General features: G+C 39.2%; 2 protein-coding genes across 4 annotated transcripts in view; both read left to right on the top strand.

Annotated features, from left to right (window-relative positions):
- sirt7 (sirtuin 7) overlaps nt 1–13,161 on the top strand; it is a 34,335-nt gene extending 21,174 nt beyond the window's left edge. For all 3 annotated transcript variants that reach the window (XM_076277779.1, XM_076277777.1, XM_076277776.1), the window contains exons 5-10: nt 2,437–2,509; nt 2,690–2,788; nt 4,887–5,123; nt 5,208–5,288; nt 12,578–12,684; nt 12,784–13,161. In XM_076277779.1, the coding sequence (XP_076133894.1) occupies nt 2,437–2,509; nt 2,690–2,788; nt 4,887–5,123; nt 5,208–5,288; nt 12,578–12,684; nt 12,784–12,976 (790 nt within the window). In that variant the 3' untranslated portion in view covers nt 12,977–13,161. The remainder of the gene's footprint in view (nt 1–2,436; nt 2,510–2,689; nt 2,789–4,886; nt 5,124–5,207; nt 5,289–12,577; nt 12,685–12,783) is intronic.
- Nucleotides 13,162–15,465: 2,304 nt separating this feature from the next.
- The window catches only part of hdgfl2 (HDGF like 2), an 88,983-nt gene continuing 79,843 nt past the window's right edge, over nt 15,466–24,605 (top strand). The window contains exon 1 of the mRNA XM_076277775.1: nt 15,466–15,672. Within this exon, the coding sequence (XP_076133890.1) occupies nt 15,601–15,672 (72 nt within the window). The 5' untranslated portion in view covers nt 15,466–15,600. The remainder of the gene's footprint in view (nt 15,673–24,605) is intronic.

The raw sequence follows: 24,605 nt of genomic DNA, 5'->3' as shown, positions 1-24,605 counted from the left end.
TTTTTTTCCTGTGTGTTGAAGTGCATTGGGAAACATAGCAGTGTGATAAATCGCGTTGTGAGAAATCCCGGAAGTGGTTAAGTGTACCCCTCAGGCTCGGTGGAACGTTCGAGGTGAATAAGGCAAATAGAGCCATTTTGTATGCTTAAAGCCTGAGACTGGCAGTTGATCCAGGTGGCCGGAACACCTGGCATAGGATTCTAATTGCTTAACGGCTCTATTGTGATGTCATCAGCCCATGTTAAGTCTATGGGGAAATTGAGTAGTTTTTAATTAATAGTTTAAAAAGTATAAAAGTTACAAAGCTGAAAAATACATAGCCCACATGTCCTAAGTAAGACCTACGTAACATAGTTTGAATGAAGTTTCTACGTTAAACTGTTGAAGCTGCATTAACTGCGTTAGAAGAAGAAGAAGAAGAAGAAGCGACTAAATGACTTAATCAAAATTTCCCCATAGACTTAACATGGGCTGATGACATCACAATAGAGCCGTTAAGCAATTAGAATCCTAAGTCTCAGGCTTTAAGCATACAAACTGGCTCTATTAAGACTACACACCCTGTTCAACTGCTTCCTCTGCCAAAAACTTGGTGGTCCATTCTGGAGTTTCCATTGCTGGTGCTGCTGGATCGTATGCATCAGAGTCAAACTTCCGGGTTTGTGTACCCCTCAATGGCGTTCGGCCGCCAGGTGAATAAGGCGAATTAAGACTACACACCCTGTTCAACTGCTTCCTCTGCCAAAAACTGTTTAAGTAAAAGTCCTCACTAAAATATTTCACTGTTAAACAATTTAACCCTTTAAACTACTGAACTTTTTAACTGTTCAGCCATTGTAACTGTTACTTGTCATCAACTATGACTCCTACTCACTGTAGCTAGTTAGCATGGTTAGCATAGTTAGCATGTTAACATTGTTAAAATTTTTAGCAAAACTGCTAAAAATTATTGGCTAAGTTAGCATAGTTAGCATGTTAACATGCTAGTTAGCATAGTTAACAACTGCTAAAAATGATTAGCTAGGTTAGCTAAGTATCATGGTTAACATAGTTAGCATGGTTAGCATGCTAGTTAGCATAGTTAGCATAACTACTAAAAATGATTAGCTAGGTTAGATAAGTCACATGGTTAGCATTTTAACATTGTTAGCATCAGTTATTGCACTTTGAGGTGTATAGTAGTAAGCATATACTCTTTTGAACCCGTGAGGGAAATTTGGTCTCTGCATTTATCCCAATCCGTGAATTAGTGAAACACACTCAGCACACAGTGAGGTGAAGCACACACTAATCCCAATGCAGTGAGCTGCCTGCTACAACAGCGGCGCTCGGGGAGCAGTGAGGGGTTAGGTGCCTTGCTCAAGGGCACTTCAGCCGCTTTCTATTGCTCGGGGTTCGAACCGGCAACCTTCCGGTTACAAGTCCGAAAGCGCTAACCAGTAGGCCACGGCTGCCCCAATCAGCACATTTTCATGCCGGGAATAAACAGCTTTGAATCAGTTTATTGATTCCGTTTATGTCAATATTCCGTTTAACCTCTTTACAAGCAAGTAGAATGTCACATTTTGAGCATATTTCTGTTTACATAGCAATCAACATTATTCCGAATAAGTCAGTGACGCAGCCTACAAATATGTTCCCAACGTCATGACGTAAATCTCCGCTGGTGGAATTCCCTCTTTTGGCTGCATAATACAACGTCTTCAGGGTCTTCCACCTGTATTTCACTTGTTCAGGCGTATGTTGATAGCCAGCCTCATTAAGTTTTTTACGAATCTTTTTAAAAACGTAGCTATTACGACATTTTCTCCCGTCGATGAACTCCATGTCATTTTTATGATTGCAAGACATAAGTTTGTCTCCTTTTTCCAAAAGTGTGCGCATTGTTTTGCCATGATTAGGAAAGTGCGTGAGAGAGAATTGGTTCATTTCATCCGAATTCTGTGCGAATTGAGCATGCGCAGGCCTACAACACTCTTCCTTCTAGGAGCATATTGCATTTAAGGTGTTTTAATGACCCAATATTCCATTTAAAACAAGCATATGCTAGGGTGTGCAAACGGTTTATTAGTAAACCGAATATGGCCTTTTTCGGTTTATTTCAATCAGGATTTAGGTTTTTACAAGACACGCATATTCGGTTTATTCCCAAAAAATTGATTCGAAACCGTTTATTGGCTGCATGGAACCGTTCTGTATGTCTTGTTCACATAGTAGTACTACTAGATGATGATGATGATGATGATGACGACGATTTAGTTATTATTAGTTTATCACATGATTTATATTTCTCAGTCTTGGTTGAACCTGCTGGCCTATATCTCCTGTATAAATAATAACATTTATTGCTCAGGTGCAGTTTCAGCAATGTCAGGATATACAATTAAAGCTTAATCTTGCCTTCTCTTTACACTAATAAGTCTCTCTGTTTTTTAGAGTGGCAGATTTGAGTCAAGCTGAGCCCACTTTCACACACATGTGCATCAAGATGTTGCATAAAGAAAAACTGGTATGCCCCATTAGGAATTTTAAGGCTCCTCTACCAAGTAATTTATATTATATACACTTTCTTCTTACTGATATTTTTCTTTTCCCAGCAAACTTGTTGTAGAATTGAGTATTATTTATATAATTCCATCTCTTTAACGGAAACTGAAACTTGACTGTTTTCTTGTTTGTGTTTTGACAGGTTCAGCAAGTGGTCTCTCAAAACTGTGATGGACTCCACCTAAGAAGTGGACTCCCCAGGCAAAACCTCTCTGAGCTACATGGAAACATGTTCATAGAGGTGTGAAGCATTTTTCACTTTTCTGCTTATAATAAGGCATTTTACGAAAGGAGATCCTGTATTATACTGCACCATTCCAGCCTCTGTTTAAGATCGTCTTGGTAGTGTATAGGTCTAATTGAGTGCCTGTCACTTTAAGACGTTCGTGATTAACACAGTTAAAAGGCTGCCGATGTGTGGATGCAATTCATAACGTTTTCTACATACTTAAAATAAAGGTTCGTACTTCTCCTTGGGACAAGCACTTTTGAATTTTGGAAAACACTTTTCCATTTACATCGGGATTTTGCTAACATTCAGTGTCGGAGTCAATAAAATGAGCCCTTCAACCAAATTGACAAGGAGCTGTAAGTAGGCTAAGCATGCTAAATTCGACATCCAAACAGTATTCTAACGTTAGCTTTGAGATACTGCTTGATTGCATAACTTAACTTCGTTTAGTCTCTTCAATGTAGCCTACTATGTTGTGATAAGACCTTAGCAGAGTTAACTTCAATGCAGCAGTTTTGAACAAATTTGCGCAGCATGGTCACGATGCTAAGCGGATTTAATAGCAATTTAGCCAGACGTCTTCTATGCAATGCTTCTATGTGGCAACAACAATCCTTCAACAATCGTGAATACTTTGTTAAATGCACATGCAGAGGAGGGGCAGCAGGCTACGAGAGAGAGTGGGGCGGGGTAAGAAAAGGCTGCTTGCCTAAGCGCAGCTCAATGGCAATGCAAGGATTTGATCTTATATTTAATTTAAAATAAATTAAATTAAATTAAACATAGAATATTAATCTGTGGCGGCCGATTTTGATTTCATGGCGCCCCGCCACAGATTAGTCAATATATGGGAAACACTGGATGGTAATTGATTACATCAAATGTAATTGATAACTAGGGTTGGGCACCGAAACACGGTTCTAATATGGCACCGGTGCCGACGCAAACGGTAGTAACTGCATCGAATAATAACGTTGATTTCGGTGCCTCATTTCGGTGCATTTCGGTGCGTTTTTTTTTATACGAGGCATCACTGCATGCCATGCGCCATCTCTAACGTCTTGCTCTGATAGCAGTACATCCAGATACAGTTAGTTAACATAAACACTGGATGTATAAACCAGAGGGGTGCACCACATAGGCGAGAGAGAGGACAGTGTTTGACAGCTTGCGTGAGCCCAAGTAGCTTTAAAGCGATATCACAAGCTCCTGTCAAAATCTAGCAGTGGGCCTAACTACACACAGGCAAAAGGCTATGAAACAACATCAACAGTATAGCCTACTTTACACAATATCCTCGCTAATGCGCTAACTGGCATTTATTTGAAATGTTATCAGCAAAGTTGTAGGTGAAAACTTTATTTTACAGTGTGTTCTAAACAACATAATGGCATGATATTAATCTTTCATGTGCATGAGGCACATATAGCATCACAATGAATATGAAGATCATGTTAAAATGATGTCACTGAGCTGTGAAAGAGGCTACGGAACCATCTCTGTAAGTTATCGCTAATTAAACTCAGCTGACTGGTGTTAGCGCATAGCCATAGTTGCTGTTAAAATGCCTACTAGCGCTGGGAATCTAAACACTTCAACACCGACATGTAACCTAACATGTTCAAAACTATTGCGTGTTATGGGGGAAGACATGACATTTCTTGAAGCATTTGGGAACACACTGAATTAACTGGAAAGTAGTCCTTCCATGACTGGCAGTTCTATGGCAAGCGGTTTTAACATACCTTATGGCAAACTGCCTACACTGGGTAAACTTGAAAGCAGAGCTTACTTGTGTGTGCATCCATGGCAAGCTGTAGGAGCAATGAGATATTGATAGTAAATTGAATATTGAATTGAACAGTTCAATTCCATGTTCAAATTTGTCTTATCAATACAAAAAAAGCAATTCATGCTTTAGACCATTTTATTGTAAGAACAAAGTACCGGTTCAGGCACCGTTTCGGCACCGGCACCGTTTTAAAAAGTCTCGATTTAGCACCGGTATCGGATAAAACCCAAACGATACCCAACCCTATTGATAACTGATATATGAATTCCTACCTGAAAGTACCATAAACTAAATTCTCCTTTTTTCATGTTGTAGGTGTGTATGACTTGCATCCCAGTGAGGGAGTACATACGTCTCTTTGATGTAACAGAGCGCACAGCTGTACACAGGCATATAACTGGGCGACAATGTTGTCATTGTGGAGGAGATCTTAGGGACACTATTGTGCACTTTGGAGAACGAGGCACCCTGGACCAACCGCTTAACTGGAAGGGAGCTATAGAGGCAGCTGAACGCTCTGATACCATTCTTTGTTTGGGCTCAAGCCTTAAGGTAGGAGAATGAGAATTTAAACAGTTATGAAGATATCACTTTATCATCTCTCTAAATAAAGTTTTGATATTATTTGCTCATTAGGTGCTGAAGAAATATCCACGCCTCTGGTGTATGAACAGACCTGCTAATAAGAGACCAAGACTCTACATTGTCAACTTGCAGGTATTGTTATTGAAATGGCTCATGATAGAAGCCTTCATCAAGGGTACCATTTTCAGTTGGCAATTAACTAAGAAAGAGCCAATCACTATTCTTATTATTTGTCAGTATTGTTTTGATATTGCTTTACTTATCTTTGTAAGTTATTCTTATAACCATCTTTCAATCTTTCAACACACAATTCATAACTTTGTAAGTCACTTTGTATTAGGGTGACCAGATGAGATTGCCTGAAATTCGGGACGCTTTTTTTTCGCGGAGGGGGGGGTTGGGGGTGGTAGGCCTGTACCAAAACACATTTTTATTCAAACATCAAGTCTGCCTCAAAATACAACAGAGAAATTATATACTCAAAATGTCATTGTGGGAAAAAAACAAAAAAAAGCAATGACTGCGTAACAGTGCAAATCAGACCTTTCAGAATTAGAATAATAGCCTAACGCTAATAACAAGCCTTGCCAAAATTATGGGTCATTAAGTAAGAATACAAAATAATTGTACTAAACGACATGGACATTAGGCCGAACTTCCGACGTATTTTTTTTTGCACACACGCTGGCTCTGCCTGCTGCGCTGCGTGCACATTCAATGTCCTCGGCTTCGCGAAATCAGTGCATATTCGCACCTAATTATAGAACGTCAAAAAGAAACAAAGTAGCCGGGCTGCATCCAGACACTTATCAGAAAATAACTACTCAGTATTCTGATTGAGTATAATTTTCGGGACAATTAGGGCAGGATTCGGGACAACTGCTTGGATATCGGGACTGTCCCAAATTTTTCGGGACGTCTGGTCACCCTACTTTCTGCACTAGGGCTGTCAAACTATTATTTTTTTCATAATCGTGATTAATCGCCGAATTTCTATAGTTAATCGCAATAAATCACATATTTTGTCACATGATTAAAATTCTATTATTTTGCATGTGAGTCATTCCATCTCAAATCAGATAAGGTTGGTGCTGCACCATCTCAGATTTTGTTCAAACCTTCTCTATATCATCAATGGGTCCTAAAACCAAGGCCTGTGAAATATTTCTGTGCAAGTCTTCATATCTTTTTCAGACCTTCAGAATTTTTTTCATTTTTACAGCTTGAAAAACATGTGCCATGTTTGAGACTTAATATCTTGACAAATATTTTCCCTAGCCTCCTCAAATGTTCTAGGGTGGAAGACCAACTCCTAAAAAGCATGTGTAAACAATTTAAAGTCTGTACTAAAAGTCTCCTGGCTTTTGAAAGGGCCATAAATTTCGGAAAAATTTGCGAAGTGTGATGTTGAGGGTATTAAAAAACATTTTCATTTGTTATTATTTACTATTTCCTCTTTAAAAAACAGTTTATTCATGTTTTCCAACAATTTGAAGTATCCACATCAAATGACCATGACATAATAAGGATAAAACAAGGCGTGTTTGTATTTTTGTGTCATTTTCAAGCAACTGAAATGGTATGTGGGGTAGCTAGGTGGGCTAGTAGGACCATAAAAATCTATGTGGAAATAGTTAAGTATATGGATATTTAATGTGTAAAGTACCAATATTGTACCAAGTCCCATTCACAGAATAAATGCATGTAGTTACAGGTGTCACACATATTGCACACTGCCCTCTCCCCACATACACAGCACACTATCCCATCTCCCCTGTCATCCCCCCAACACACACACCAAGACCCCTGGCAGTTGGGTTAGCCCCTTGAGCCGTGGATCAAGGTTTCTTCCTTGGTAAGGGAGTTTTTCCTTGCCCCTGTTGCTCTTGGGTGCTCCTTGTTGGTGCCCCCCCCCCGCCCCAATCCCAATCCTCCCCCACCTTTCTTATGCAGCCCTTGCCACTTAATCTACTAAACCCCGCTTCTACTGCACTTTTACCCCCCCCCCCCCCCCCCATTAATGCACAAATAGGCTGACACCAGACATAATTTCACTGCATTTCTTACTTTCAGTAACTATATGCATGTGGCAATAAACTTCCTCGTATCCTTGTGTTTTGGGAATACCAAAATAAAGATTTACAATAAACAATAGATAGTTAGCCTCCCCTCAGGTGAAACAGCATAGCATTTTGCTCCTTTTATAATGGTGTTCCCAAAACACCTGGTATCGCATTGTGATTAACATGTTAACGCTGACATCCCTAGTAATAACCATTTTTTTTGCAAAAAGAATCCTTCACGCTATAATAATTTATTCAAATGTCATTTTGTATGGGCTACATACAGCAGCATTTCTCAAATGTCGTTTGCAAGCTACCCTTAGTGGTCCGTGAACAGATATTTATATCAGTGTTTCTTCAACTGCATATGCATGACTCCAAAGCAAAGCTGTGAGTGTGAGTTTTGTATGTTCATCCAAACAGAATGAATTGAATTAAAAGAGTTGTTTGCTTAACAGGCCTGACAGACTTCAATAAGCCAACAGTTTTGAGACACTGCCTATCAGGGAAGGAATTTCACGGCGGCCACGACGGCCATGGCTTTAAGTTTTACAATGTGTTTAAATTGTTCCACATGATTTCATAACGGGCCAAATACAAAATAAATGTTACAAATATCGCCTAGATATTGGTAAATCAGAGGACAGCTGACTAAGAGTTTGTGAAAGTAGCCTTAATGATCACAAAATGCTAAGCATGCATCTAGGCTATTTGAGTTTCTTAAAGCTGAGCTGTGCTACATTTAAATTGTTCAATACATGATTTCATAGCAAGCCAAATATAAAATAAATTAGCCTAGATATCTGTTTTTATTAGATGATCAGATGATCAGATGATTTACAGTTATATGTAATATGTCATGTTTCATGTTTTTGTAATGTTTCATACAGTGATGCAGGTCTACTGCAGTGAATAGGCTAAATACAACTTTGATCATTTTTATAGCCTACTACTGTATAGTTAACTTTGGCCTTGGTGCCCTGACATGTGGCCTTTGTGCCCCCCACCAAATATGCCCAACTGAAGGCCAAGTGGCCTTGCCCCCAGAATGGTGAAATTCCAAGCCTGCTGCCTATGCAGCTAGGACAGTTTACATTAGGCATTAAAAAAAAAAGTTTGGTTCCTGTTGGTTGTCAGTTGAGGCCATGGGTCGGTAGGGAATTTCTTTTTTTTTTTTTTTCCAGTGGCAGTAAGGGATAGGTAGAAAATCAGTCCCTCCAGGATTTCACGAGGTGTTTTGAGACTGTTGCGACCTAAAATGCCTAGATGGAAGTTGCGGTGTTTTTAGCTGTTTCTTGTGGAGAAATTGCGGGAGGAAGTGAAAATTGCAAAAATAGTTGCGATTTTTTTTATTTTTTATATTTAGGGCAATTAAGGTTAGTAAGACCAAAGTCACACTGATAATCTTGATGCTTATTAAAAAAGGATAATCAAAGGTAAACAGTAAGGATTACAGAAAATCAAAGTAGGCTTACTTTATTTGTGAAAATGCTTTGACTGAGGTAATTCACAAAGCAGTATAACCTTTCGTAGAACTGTCCAAAAAAGACAGTCACCTAAAGAGATGGCATCATGTCATATGTTTCAATACATTCATATATTTTGTAATTCATATTAAGTTCATATCTTTTTAATAATTCATAGTCTGTGGCCTGCATAATTACTAATAATTACTAATAATTCCCCAACCGCCCACTGCGGTCTTCTGGTGAGCGTCTGTTGTGTCGTCATGAAAACTGGGTCTAATTCCAGACTCTTTTCTTCAGTGGTTCCATGTTGGTGGAAGGAATTGCCCAGTGCTCTCTTTTCCTGTGGTAGTTTTGGGTCGTTTAAGAGGGGTCTAAAGACATTCCTATTCAACATATACTTAGTTGTTTAAGCGCTTATGTGTTATGGTTTGTATTATGTTGTTTTATTTTAATTGGGCTGTTAATTAATTTGACATTATTGTTTATTATTGATATTATCCTTAATGTAGTCTTAGCATGTCATTGTTTTTATATTATTGATTGAATGGACATTATTGTTTTATTATTGCCTTTCCCCTTTTTTTCCATTGCTTTTTATTAGGCTATTGATTGAATTGATATTATTGTGTATTATAACTATTCTCCTTATTATATTTGACCTACATTCTAATCTGTTCCCTGTTCAATTTTAAATATTATTATGTTGCTTTGTATTTATGTGTCGCTTTGGACAAATGCGTCTGCTAAATCCATAACCATAACCATACTAATAGCCAAGTAAGTATCTAGTAATTTCATATTGATTTAAACTATTTGACTACACTTCTGTTTAATGTCATTACATTGGTGGTGTACGTCTAATTGACTGCCTGCCCCTTTAAGGACGTGAGGGTAGCCTAATTACATTTCTGAGTGGATTGGAAGGCTTGCATCTCACTGTGTTCGGCTACGAGTGTAAATCACTTTTTGCATAGTGCATTACGATATGTGGATGCAATTGGGAATGTCTTCTATGTCATTAGTTAAAATAAATGTAAAAAAAAACAACTCGAATGAAATCATTCTTGGATCATAGAAGAGGTAAATGTCTTGCAATTTTATTAATTTCTATGATTTTGGTAGCACTACTTAAACTAAGCCCACAAGCTAGCAAACATGACATAAGCTAAAAGGACATATCCAGATAAACATTTGCCAATGGGTTGCATAGCCTACTCAAATGTCAGTAAACCAACTACGATGATTGGTCAAATTTGCGAAAAAGTTGCGGTGTTTGGACAAAATTGCGAGTGCCTTGGTAAGTGACGAAAACAATCGTCTTCGTGAACAGCTGTGCATAGGCTACTTTGTAAAAGAGAGAATACGCTCATCCCTATACATAACGCAAGGGGTAATTAATGTAATTATAGTTCGCCTTTTATTTGTGGATTTATTTAATGTAGCCTAGACTATTTAGTGTTATTTGTTCCCCAAGCTCATAAAATAAATTTGGGTCGCACATAAATTGACAGGGTCGGTCGGAAACCGGAACCCAAGAATTTTTTTTTTTATGCCTTAGATGTTGATGGTCTGTGAGTTTAGTTTGTTTGGTTATATGGTCCTTGGTCTGTTCCAAGCTGACAATCTGGTTGGATACATGTTGTTTTTTTAATAGTATGATGTCCTTACGTAATAATATTTCTGATTCTAATTATTTTCTTTCTAGTTTGTGGGTAACCAATGTTTTCATGTCTGAACAATGGGTTCTAATATTCAAGAGTCAGATGACTGATCATGCATGCATGTTTTAGGCATTGGCCCTACTAGTGGGGTACAAATTGTATTTCCGTAGGATTTTTTTGCTAAAATTGATTTTTTTGTTTTATTTGCTTTATTTGGGGTCCTACTGTTGAAAAATGACTGGGTGCAAATTTTCTGACCCCGTTTTGCCCCCCCCTCTGGGGGGCGCTTTCTCATCTTGGCCAGGATACTGACCACACACGACATCTACTAATAATGATCACATTTTCACAATCTTGGTGTCAATTTAGGGGTTATTGAGGATGCTGAGTCCATTTATGACCGTTTCATTGTGATCAGAAGTTGTTATCTCATTTTTTGGTAGTGGTCTAGGCTTTTCTAGGGTATTTTATCATATTTTTTGGTCAAATTGATTATATACACTCTAAGTTATGTGCACTCAAGTAATAAAGGCAAATCCAATGGGGCAAAGTCGCCAAACAGTAAGTGAGCTCATATCTTGGGAACACTTTGATGTATGTTAACGAAACTTGGTCACATGACAACTGACCCCCTCCCAAGGGTACACAACAAATTTGGTGTAATTCGGCCACTGGGGGCGCTATAATTAGCGAAGCATTCTAGAAATGAGGATGATGCTGATGAATGATCTCATTTTTCAACAGTAGGACCCCAAATAAAGCAGATAAAACAAAAAAAATCAATTTTAGCAAAAAAATCCTACGGGACCATTATTTCATGACAATTCGTACCCCACTATACTTTGTGCACAGAAATTGTTTCTTAAAGGAGAATTCCGGTGTGATCTTGACCTAAAGTGTGTTGAAACATGATACTGAGTGTGAACGTATGTCTCATAGCTCACCTTGGCTTGTCCCCTGCACTCAGAAATCTGGCGCTAGTTAGCCAATGCTACCAACAGTGTTTCGTTGTGGTGCCTCGGGCATCGGCCTAGCCATGCAAATAAATCACTGTTTTACACCATTTACCAGGCTCAAAGTAGCTCCATACTTCATTGGTAGACTTCCGAGGGCCTTGACATTTAAAACAAGACAGTACCTTAAGGAATTTTACCGTTCGACGCCATCTTGAATTTAGTCACGATAAGTCGAGCGACGAGTACGAACGAACAGGTATGATAAGGGATCAGATTCCAAAAATAATTCAGTGGAAATGCATGGATTCAGTTGCATTTCATGCATTTTCACGGAATTATGGAGACTGATAAGTTACCTTGAAAGGAATAAACTAATTGATACCACGGTGCAAAAAGCTGGAATCCCTGGCTTCTCCGGGTTCTTAGAGCATACCAGCATGATTTGGCACCAAATTCAGTTAGCGAAGCGTGAGAGGAGAGACCTGCACGTTGTGTTCTTGGATTTGGCTAATGCTTTTGGATCAGTACCGCATAGTCTGTTGTGGGAGGCCTTTGATTATTTCAGAATCCCAGGTAGCATTAAAAGCCTAGTAAAAGCATACTTTCTGGATATTCAATTTTGTTTTACTACAGCTGAGTACACCACAGGGTGGCAACAACTCGAGGTAGGAATCATGGCGGGATGTACCATCTCCCCACTTGCTTTTACAATGCCAATGGAGGTCATTATTAGGGCCTCAAAATCGGTAATGGGTGGGGAGAAGTTGCAGGGAGGGCCATTATTTATTTATTTATTTTTTTAAGTATATTTTTTTGGGCTTTATGCCTTTAATGATAGGACAGTGGAGAGTGACAGGAAGCGAATGGGAGAGAGAGCAGGGGTGGGATCCGGAAAGGACCACGGGGCGGGAATCGAACCCGGGTCGTCGGCATACGGTGCAGGTGCCCCAGCCAGTTGCGCCACAGCTGGGGCCGCAACTGAATATTTCGAGTTTGTTTGATGCCATGTTACAGAGCAAAACCCCTTGTGTTACAACCACTGTCTGTGATACAGCGGTGGTCTCCAAGTGTTTCCTTGAACCACAGCGCTGTCTGTTGGTTTAGAATAAACGGTAAAACAAATAACAGAGAATGAGCTTGTTTCACATCACCTGCCAACATTTAATATAGACTGAACAATGACAATGCTGGTGTAGAATTTTAGAACACTGTCAGTCATATGTATTGACATGATGTTCAGAAGGGGTCTAACCCAGGTTTTTTTCTTTCAAGTGGACACCTAAAGATGATTTGGCCACTTTGAAAATCCATGGGAAGTGCGATGATGTGATGTCACTATTGATGGAGGAGCTAAACATTAAAGCACCAGCCTACAATAGGTAAGTAAGTTTTCGTGCTTCCTCTGAATATATAATTTTTCATTGATGTAGACTACACTTCACCAACTGTAATAATTAATTTCACCTCATTTCTGACAGAGCGGAAGACCCAATCTTCAATATGGCTACAACTCTTCAGCCAAAGGAGGAGGCCAGTCACACACGGAAATTGTTATTGCCACCTTCTGCTGTTGATACTGGTCATCCAGAATTCAGTGGCCATGTAGAAGGGACAGAAGGGACACAAGGAGGCTGGTTTGGACGAGGTTGCAACAAGGGACGAAAGAAATAACACATGGTGGATTTAAGACGAAATGTAGATTAATGTGGCGAAATGGCACAGTTTTGTAGTATTTGTCATTTTACCTTAGTATTGTAGCTACTCCATTGTCATTATCTTGCTGGGCAAGTCTGTTGCCTTTACCATTCATGCTTACACAATTTCGTTGTCTTCATTAAAACTTATTTGTGTATCAAGTTTTATTTTCAAGAGACTTACCAAAGAAATACCATTTTGTTTGGGGCTTGTTTAGAGATTGTTTTCCCTTCTGTTACCTTGCAAGGTTATCATCAAAGCATTCACTCATATCATTGTTAGGATATGTTCAGTGCTAAATTACTGTATGTCTCAAAGGAACTATACAGTGATGGCCAGTTGTTTGGACCTTTCCAAGAAAAACTAAAAATCCTAATTTTTTCTCAGAAATAATCTGAAACAATCATTATAGGAGATGGAGACAAATTGACAAGCGTGATTTATTTTCGCAGAGAGGATGTACAGGACTGAGCAGCGGTCATGCGTTATGCAGTACTATCTAGTATCTAGTTGTTTAATGTCATGTTTAATACAATTTAGACCTTACTCTTGACTCAAATAATATTTTTGATAATAAAACAAATGAAAATGTCATGTACAAAGATGATGGCACCCTTTACTTGATGATGTATTGTACTTCTGCATATCAACAGGTAGTTTGTCGTTCTGAGCAAACTACCCCAGCTGTCTCAGCTAAAACATGCAGGGCCCTATCTCATCAACATATTCCCTCTCAAACGCAAAACGGAAGTAAACCAAGCCACAAGGTCAAGAGAATTGTCCATAGACCTGCGAGACATGGGTTTTGTGAAGACACAGATCTGGGCAAGGATACAATACAATTTTGCAGCATTGAAAGTGCCAAAGAGCACAGTAGCCTCAAACAATCATTCTCAAATGGAAAAGTTTGGAACAACCAACAGTCTTCCTAGATCTGGCCGCTCAGCCAAACTGAGTAATCCGGGACGAAGGGCCTTGATCAGACAGGTAAGGACCCAATGGTCACTGAATTCCTTTGAGAGGATGAGAGAAGCGTAAAGAAGGACAAACATCAGTGCAGCTCAGTGCCTGCTTTCTTCCACACACACACCGTAGGGAATTGTGGACAAATAGTTCAATCTTCGTTTCATCACACCAGCTGATTTTACTTCTCATGGTCTGAGAGTTGTTCAGGTGCTTTTGGGGAAACTCCCGGCAAAAAATGGCTTCCATCTGTCCACTTTTAAAGGCCTGATTGGTGGAGTGATGCATTGATGTTTGTCCTTTACGCTTCTCTCATCTCAAAGGAACTCTGGATCTAGCCAGCCTATTTTTTGAATTTCAAGCAAATGTCTTTTAAGCTAACTTTACCAGTGTTACACGTGAGAATGGGAGAGAGTGGGATTAGCCTAGAGATTTTGGACATTAGCACACACATATGGAGCTCTTATAATTGCAATATGGCTGCCACCTTGGATTTTTGAGTGGCCAATTGGACAAATTGCTTTAGTATGCCCAAGACAGCAACTGCCAAATTTGGTGCTTGTATCACTTTGCATGATTCCACTGAAAAACTGCTCTTAGCCACCCTATAAATGGTAGCCATATAGCCATAATACTTCATTTACAGTAAAATGAAATTTCCCCTTGGGGATCAATAAAGTATTTATCTATCTATCTATCTATCTATCTAAATACTTAAAAAATTGTTTTATCTTCAATGTTGAGCTGCTACATGAAAGGCTTAATGAAATACTTATCCACATATTCAAAGAAAAAAGATTTAAAACTACTTTTCCAGAAATTAAACAAAGTGTGCTTTGTTGAACATGGAAAAACACATTTTGATGGTGGGAATTATGAAACCATGTAAATTGCTGAATGTAAACATTTTGAATTTATAGCCTAGACTAGGCTACTTATTGTTGATAGTTAACAATGTTTACAACATAAATGAGTTTAAATGATCTCCGTTAGATCCTTTTATTTTCAAGACAGATTTTGATGTGATAGGAATGACATTTTGCAATGCCAGTTTAAATAAATAGGCTATAAATTATTTTACATTTATTTAAACTCAGCTGTGGCCATCATTATATCTTCGCGTCAAAGTATGTAGGCATTGTCTTGGCATAGCCTAAATTTAAAGCAAATTCTTCCTAATTTTATTAATTCAAAATTTAAGATGACAAAACGACCCAAATTGAAGAATCACCCAACAACATTGAATTAACAACTGGGGAAGTTTCATGGTGATATTAAAAAAGACTCATGTGAAATATGATGCTTTTCTCCACCCACTAACGGTAATTTCACTAAACCACACCACTATGGGCAAATCGAGGGAACAGTCGTCAAAATATCGTGTATTACAACAGTCGTGTAAAACCCTGTGTGACAGACGTTTGCACCAATTGAAAAAAGGAAGGTGGGAACCCAGGCTCATGTGTCAAGTTTGCCGGAAATACCGCCTTCATACCCTCAGCTCTGCTTCAAATCAACTCGCACTTGATATTACACTCGCTACCTGGTGCTAGAAGAAGGGTTTATATTGAGTTTGGCCTTCTAAATACACCAGTTTAACACAAACAGGAAGAAAAGGGCGTTAAAGGATACACGAAATGCCACACAATTTCCGGCCTGGCGACCTAGTTTTCGCTAAAATGAAGGGGTACCCCCACTGGCCTGCACGGGTAAGAAAGCATATCGATGTGATGGGTTTCAGGGGTTCTGGGCTTGCTAGCACTGTGCTGTTTGGCCGTTTTTATTCCATGATATTCATCCATGATATTCAAATAACCAAATGAAAATTACATATTTCCTGATTGTTAACCGCTGGCATATCGGTTGTTAGCTAAAGTAGTGATAACGTTCTTGATTGTTTGTTTGGCTTGTTACACAGAGCTTTCGTTGGACCAAGTTTCCAACTTCTCAATTCATTGAGATTGTGTTGCTTCCCTCCCCCTCAATACCATGTAGCTGACTTGAGACTTTTATAAAGTCGAGTGGTACAGATTCGCAAAGCATATGTGAAGCTGGTTAAACAACGCATTAAAGACAGTCCGATATTTTGCGAAAGCTAACGTTATTTGTTGATATCTGACCACAGCCAACCAAATTACACCCCTCCCCTACGTACTCTTGAAGCAACGTGTTTGGCTGGGGTAGCAGATAGATGGTGGTAGTGTAGCTTGACCAGAGCCCGGTTCGTTTACCATTAACGGAGTCCTGGACCTCGAGGAGCAAGTCTCTACAAAACTGAATAGGGCTACCGTCAATTACTCCATGCTAATATCCCTCATTGCATAGCTTATGTTAAAAAATGTTGGTGCAATCCCTCACATTAGACTTAAGATATAGACAACAGGATTATGTCGTCAGCAGCCCAAAGCATTATGGGAATTATGCTTTTAATGCATTATGGGTAGAGTTCTGCAGCTGGTTGAACACAAGTTCCATCTTAGTTTAGTTCCAACTTAAATTGGCACATTGGAGTTTATGAGCTACTAAAATGTAACGCATTGCAGCACATAAATAGTTTCAAACCTAACACTAAGCTATGACTTTAATTCAGACATGGGTAGTAATAGTGCTGGGCGGTATGACCAAAAATTTATATCACGGTATTTTTCAAAATTCTTACGGTTTCACGGTATATGACGGTATTTTTTCCCCCATGCATAATCAGATGTTCACAGCATTTTCTACAGGTTGAGAGAGGAATTGCTGCAGTAGCCTACATTGACTAAGGATGGTCTATTTTACAGTCATGATGTAGAATAACTCCACACTAGTGGTAATGCAGTTTTGCATGGCCCCAGAAAATGATGCTGTTTACAAAGAGCCACTCATGATTCTAATGAAGAATCATCAGAATGCAAAAACAATTGCAGTCAAAATACAGAACTTTTACTGTGCAAATTTCACAAACATCTTGTATAAAACCAATACAAAAAGTAGTGCAACTTGCAATAATTATACTTTTTTGAAAATTATACAATTTAAAATAAAACCTCTCTGCTAATATGCTTACTCTGTCAAATAGGCCTATCAGAAACATGCCTTATTGTTATTGTGTGGCTTACGTTAGTGGTAGGCTAACGTTAACTTCATGTGGATGTGGATGTCTTGTTAGCCTGCTATGAGCTTCGGTTCGGTTCGCTAGGCAAAACATTAACAAAAAAGTTCGTTTTGGTGCACTGATGACAGTCAGGATCATTTCTAACTAGCCAGCTAGTATTGCTTAGTGCATGTCTATAACATGCTTTACTTGCTACCTGGATAATTTCAGCGAATATTCTTAAGGTGAGATGAATGATAAGAACATTAAACTTCACTGTGTTCGGTGGGTTGCTAACTAACGACATCACCTACTAGCCAGCTAGTTACAGCTATTGAACAATCTCAATAGAATTTTCGTGACGGTAAATCCCTTTCAATGCAGTATCCCTTAACGTTTTTCCTTAACTAAAGAAACAATTTAAGGTATTCTGTGCAACACCCTTAAATAAACCCCCTACCTAAGAAGAAATTAAGGCTTAAGGGTCATACTTCAGGGGAAAAACTTCTAAACTGTTTTGTGTTTACCCTCACTATGCCTCGCATTGGCACCATGCGTGCGTGTGAAGAAAGTCCTGTCTGAAACAGTCGCGCGGCGCAGCGTTCCAAACGTTGTGTAATCAAATACACCGGTATGGCGGTATATTAAAAATTCATATCATAACGGTGATATGAGGTAAGGTGTGAACCGGTATACCGCCCAGCACTAATATTAGGGTTGTGTGGGCGATTACTATTGAAATGTTAAAACCTAATTGTCCACTGAAATCGGAACTTAAATAATCCCTGAATTCATAATGGTGGGTGGGTATAAATTGGGTACAAATTCTAACCAAAATGATTAATTGCCCCAAATTTTTTTTTTTTTTTTTTTTAAATTAGATTAGATTCCCCATGCAAATTTTGAAATGAACAAACTGAACAAAAATGTTGGTAGTGTTGCATATTGATATTAAAGTATTGAAGAATCAGATAAAATACAGTTGCTTAAAGGAAAATTCCGGTTTTTAGCACTTTAAGGCCCTTTTCTGGTTTGTTTTGGATGAACTAGAGTGGTGGACACCGACAATTTGACGATTGGTCCTGTCTCGACTTTTCTGACTCGTTTTGAATCGCCTATTCACCTCTCAGGGTGGCTGGCAATGGGCATACTGTAGTTAGCCTCGTGAGACCATCCTGATCTCGCGAGCTTCAGGATTTCACTCGCAGATCAGTCTGGATACTTTCCGTTAAAGAAAATTTGGAGCAGTTCACCAAACGAACGTCCAATCAGCGTTGGCTTTGAGGCGGGTTGAGGTGTGACGCAACGAACAACATGACTGCATCCACAGAGATGAGCATAGCTATCGCGCAAGTTTTATTCAAATTAGAAAGTATTCCTGGGTAAACTGTGAAGCTATGAGTCTCAGCCATGCAGCTGGGAGGAATGAACGACACAGACATCCTCCACGGCTGATTCCAGTTCATAATGGAGGAATATACTATCTTCAGAAGTGTAGGGCCTACCATGAAAACTTGATGGGAATTGTCGTTGATTAGGTTCATAAATGGTAAGTTAAAACATCTTAACGTTTGTCACGTTACCTAACTTAATTGTATGTTAAACGGCATTAGAAGAATACTTTGTTCATCTAATTGGTTGATTTGGCCCTTCGATAACCAACAAAGGTGGTGATAGACAGATGGTTTATCCAATCAGCTAACCAGTATGTCCGCCCCTTCCCAAAAGTTCTTCAATGAAAAGTTCCCAGATGGATATGCGGAGCAAATCCATCTGGCGGAGTCAGGTTATACTGTAGTAGGCTACTCAAACATGTCCTAAAACATCCCTTAATGTTCGTTTTCAAAACTGTGCAACTGTTATTGATAATTTAAAAGTAAAAATCACATAGGCCTATTTAGGAGGACTACCCTCGCAAAAAAGGGGTGAGGGTCTGTTTGTTTCAAATGAGTAGTCCTCCATATGATTTCGGGTCGGAGGAGGCCTAACCCTGCAGATCATAGACAGAGAAAGCATAGGCCGACTGTATGCTATACAGAACACAGTTGTGTGACCAGTGTACGCGGAGAATGACAGTGTCTTGCACGGCCACACCCCCCACAACTTCACTTCCAAAGTCACTGATTCTGACAGATTCGCCTGACACTTCTGCTTTTTATCTGGTGGTGGTGGAGTTGACCGGTCATCTGAGGCTTCAGACGTTACCAATTTATCATCATCCATCGCGTCTGGCCTCTGAAAAAACGTTTAAGGCTAGTCCGCCTGTGCCTGGCCATGTTTGAACCGCCTCACTCAGGCCAGGGGTTCCCAATTTTTTCCATGTCAAGGCCCCCCAGATACCACAAGGTTCTGGCCAAGGACCCCTTTGATGTGTTATTAAACCCATCGACAATACTATGGCAAATGTAAAAATACATTAAGCTAATCCTAATCATTATTTTTGGGGCTTTCTGCTATATGAGAGCTATCACTATTATTCCCAGTCATTATCATGGAAAATATAATGTTCAGATATGCGACAAATTATTATAATGGCATTGTATAACAACCCTCATAGTAATAGGTGTATTTTTCAAATGTATTTATTTGTTGCTCTTATTTTTCCTTCCAACTTGCTTAGGCCCCACTGGCACCCCCTCGCGGCCCCCACTTTGAAAACCACTGAATTATGCTACTTGCCATTGTGTGTGCATCCATGGAAGCCATTTTAACATTTAAAGTTATGGCAAGCCATCTGCAATTAGAAATATGCCTAGAAGCAATGAAACTACAGATATTGATAATAAACTAAATATATAGTTCAATTTCATGTTCAAATTTGTTTTATCAATCAAAAAACCAATTCATGCATTCAACCATTGGTTTAGGCATTTTATTGTAAAAACAAAGTACCGGTTCAGGTACTGTTTTGGCACCGGCACCGTTTTAAAAGTATTGATTTAACACCGATATCGGATAAAACCCAAACAATACCCAATTAGGGCTGCACGATATATCTAAAATCTATCAACGCTTGCGATGGACATACCGCAAAGATTACGTAATTTTCGATAAATTTCGATAAATTTTCTGTGCCGTGCGCATTCCATACAGTCTGGTGTATTCACATTCTGAATGTCAACATATGTTACCAAACCGATGCCGTCATGCTGTCCAAGAAGCCCGTCCCCTACCAGTTTAGGTGTGTGGTGTTTTAGGTGTTGAAGCGGGAGCTAAGTCGTGATGGCTGAAGATAGTGAGTCGAGCGAGGTAGGCTACACTTGGGTGAAGAGGAATTAGTGACTAAAAGGAAAAGCACGTCTGTTATATGGGAATATTTTGGTTTTATGAAGGATGCCGTGTTACAAACACAGCGCAAATGCGTCCTTCTCCACCGTGTTAAAATAAACAATTTCTTTCGTTATCGTTATATCAGAAGATATCTGTCTTTCACTGTCTGTAAGGCTTGTATTTCATGATTTGCATTTAGCAAAAGCCTCAGACAGCAGCACAGAGGTAATCAGGATTCGTTATTTGTAACGTTGTTTAACCTACTTCTTAGCCTGGACTGTGCGATTGCATCCCAATTACTTTCACTTTCCGCTGCCCTCGTAGTCGGCATGCCGGTAGCCTAATAACGTGGGATGCACAGCCTATGAGGTTACAGACTGAGATGACTGCCGCGATATAGCAAGTAGCTTCTTTGCTAGGCCCATCGAAGGCTGGCAATGTGGAATATTCCGCTGGTTGGTGCACAAGTGTTCAGATTGGCTGTCCATCCGTCTTTTATGAGGATTAGGAGCAGATCTTCCACACAACTTCGATAGCCTATCAGGTCTCTTAGCTGTCCACTTCCATCAGGCCATATATAGCCTAGGCTACACAATATTTTATATTGTTTATGTAGAAAATTATACATTTATTTCTGTAATTATACATTTACCCCCCCCCCCCCCCCTCCCAAGCAGAATGGGGGAAAAAAACATTAAATATACTGCTCAAAAAAATTAAGGGAACACTTCAATTATACACTGGATCAGTACTCTGACACTGTTTGGTTCTGAGCACAAGTAAAACTTTTGAGGCGAGTGTTTTATTTTGCAAGAACTGTCAGACATTCTGTGAATGTAGTTTGAGAATGGGGAAAAGGGTGGAAGGTTTCAAAAATGTGTGGAAAACCTTTTTTGAGCAGTATATTTAAATATCACAAATTATATCGTTATCGCAGTACTCAATAATGTTATCGCATATCGCATGTTTTCCTAATATCGTGCAGCCCTATACCCAATCCTAATTACAATGCCCTGTTTTTGCCTTTCATTTTTAACTAGGTGGCGCTATACATCAAATGAGTGGTTATGAGATGGGTTGTCGCAGAGGGGCGATGGATCTAAACAAAAAAACAATGGTTCCGTGTCATCCTTGGGGGGGGGCTACATGCCCACCAAGTTTCATGCACCCCGGTTTTTCAGTGTACCGGGAATCGTTGACACAAAATTACTGAATAAAAAAAAAAATCGGGAAGAAAGAAAACTCTGATTAGACCTATACTTAGGGTTAGGGTTGGGGTTATAGGATTAGAGTTAGAGGTTAGGATTAGGGTTAGAGTTAGGTTTCTTATGTCGATACTTTCAAGTAAAGTGTTACCAAAACTGTTTTATATTAACATAGACCATTAATGCCATTCATACTCATACAATTTTCAGCCAAACCAGGAAAAGTTCATATGGCGTGACTGTTCCAAGTCCATTTCACAAAGTTTGATTTTGAACGAAACCAATAAATTTAATATATTTCCCCTTATTATGCCCACCGTGCAGTGAAGGTATAGGTTTATAAATATAACTGTAAACCTAACCCCAACTTGTTATGACAAAAATTGAATGTCACTTAACAGAAGCGTTATGTCATGAACGTTTATGACCTCTTTGACATGTTAATGACAGTGTCATGACACTCTTATGTCGACACTGTCAAGTAAAGTGTAACCACACAAGGTAACCACATTTATTTGCAGATTAGACATGTCTTTACTTATGTTTGACACTGAGGACCACAAAAAGGCTATGTCGTCAACCACCCACTTGCTGACAAAGAAAAAGACAGATTACATTTCACCTAGTAACTAACTGCTGAAATGCAATAATGACGTTTCTGACAATATTTGATTTTTTGCATCATGATTTAGAGGAGTAGAAAAGCTATCATATTTTAAGTCATGCCAACTTAGAAAATGTTCAGACGAGCACATTTGATGTTTGTTTAATTTACACAGAGGTTAGCCAGACTTTCTAAGGAGACAGGGCACTCAATAAATCCTCCATAGAAATGGATGGGATTAGTTTTTGACGCCAATATGGTTGTCTAAACATATATTACGGGTCCCAAGAGTGGTACATTACATTGTGGTACATTACATTACATCACATCACAGGTACATTATCTTTATTACTACTGGTACCACTCTTGGGACCCGTAATAGTATTACGGGTCCTAAGAGTGGTACCAGTAGTATTAAAGATAATCTACCTGTGAAACAGGTGGAAAAACAAGGAGATGACACAGGCTGTGAAACAGGTGGAAAAACAAGGAGATGACACAGGCTGCTTCTTGTCAGTTTTTCATCCAAAGTGCATCTTTTATTTACTAGCAGTCATGGCAAAGTAAATGTGCAATAATTCTCTAAGTCTGTTTCAACAGTAACATTCTTTAACATTACATTTATGTATCTCAATACATTCATCACATACATATACTATCTTTACACCCGTGAGAAATAGGCCACTATGGCTGAATAGTACAATAACATGGACATTCCATAGTATTTAAGTACAGGCTACCTGTAGCAAACCACCTGACTAACCATTCATACCAAATAGAATTCTAAAGTAGCAAAAGTCAGAGAATCGCACATTCAGTTCAATACTATAAAACGCTTAACCCGTTTAAATATACAAACAGCTATATCAAACAGGGCTCTACACTAACATTTTTTTTCAGGAGCACTTGTGCGCCCAAGTTAAAAAATTTAGGAGCACAGACAAAAATGTGGGCGCAGTCAGTTCTGTACTTAACTTACACATAATAACATTATACTGCAGCTAACAGTTAAACATGCCAGTGCACCAATTGCGAATATTAAGAATGACTGACAACATTTAGGCTACAGGAAAAAGGATTTTAAAGATCAGTGCCTACTTTATTTTCAGTCTGTTCTATTTTCCTACATTTTGTTATTGTAAAATAATATAATACATTGCCATATTTGCATTTAGCCTGTTTATTAAATATCCTGCCAAATGTAGGCTAAATTATTTATTTGTGAATCCATCTATAGCTAATCCAAATATGCCCATGGGGACCTATCTGACAGCATACTGCCTAATACTACTACATTTTCTCTTCCACAAAACCCAACATAGGCTAATCAAGGATATATGTTTTATAATTAGTTTTTATTTGAAATATCTGCATTGATGGGGGCAGTAGGCAAACGTTAGGCCTACTTTCGTTGTGCACTTCAGCTTGTAATCGGTGCGTGGAAGCCTGGAGTTGTCAGTAGCGTTCTACCTTTGAATAAAAGGGGAGTATTACGGGAGGCTAATTTTGTGCCAGTCCGCTACAGCTATATTTTGCATATTGCAGCCAATACATCAACTGGGCTAAAAGGCATGTTAAGTTACCTTTCCTTCTCTCACTGCATTCTGAGAATCTCATCCTGTTCCTCCTATATCCAATGAATTAGGTGGATAGAAGAACTAATTTCTTCAATCTTTGCATCTTGGCTGGCTAGTCTAACTTTCCGCTTTTTCTGCGCGCTCTTGGATTTGATAGAAGCAACTACTAGCGAGTCACAACGCGAAACTGCTAACGTTGATGGGAGGTGTAGTTTTTATGCTGCATTCGACGTGATTCTATGGTTTTCACCAGTAATGTTTCTCGATGTTACAGGGTATTTTGTAGACAAACATTGACATGGTTAGAAGTAATTCGCACCAGTGCGCCTAAATATTTTTTTGCACTCGCACGGCATCATTTTTACTCGCATGTGCGAGTGAAATGGGCGCACTGTAGAGCCCTGTCAAAGGCACTAGTGGGTCATTCCACGTCAACTCAGCCACCCATGTACATGACACCTCTCAGATTTGGCTGAAAATATGCCTTATGTTACCAAACTGAGGAATCTGAAGTTTCAGGTCAATATCTCAAACGGTTTGCCCGTGGCGTCCATTTGAAATTCGGGTGCCACGGCCCTAATTGACACATTGGAATTTCACATTTCATCCTTTGCCATTTTTGGAAGCCCATCATGTCTGTTCTAATAGTGGTAGAGGGCTGACACTCAATTTTCCAGCCAGGAAAATACATTGCCTGTATCTATGATTGGTTCATTGGAAACATTGTTGAACGTTCAGATGAACATGGTGACATTTTTGTGAAATTCATGAAGTGTGTCAACAACATCCTCACATGGCCATCGGACCAAAGACAGATCCCCTGTTGGGTGCCATTCCAACATATCATTTGTTGTGTCAGTGTGCCAGACATCTATGGACGCAGTGCTCGCCAATACGAACTTGACCAAAA

Source organism: Alosa pseudoharengus, unplaced genomic scaffold, assembly GCF_046254945.1.
Source record: "Alosa pseudoharengus isolate Yale_2024_CS ecotype anadromous, Long Island Sound unplaced genomic scaffold, YU_APseudo_1.1 YU_APseudo_1.1_scf_11, whole genome shotgun sequence".
Lineage (NCBI taxonomy): Eukaryota > Metazoa > Chordata > Actinopteri > Clupeiformes > Clupeidae > Alosa > Alosa pseudoharengus.
This window is presented reverse-complemented; position numbering and strand designations above follow the sequence as displayed.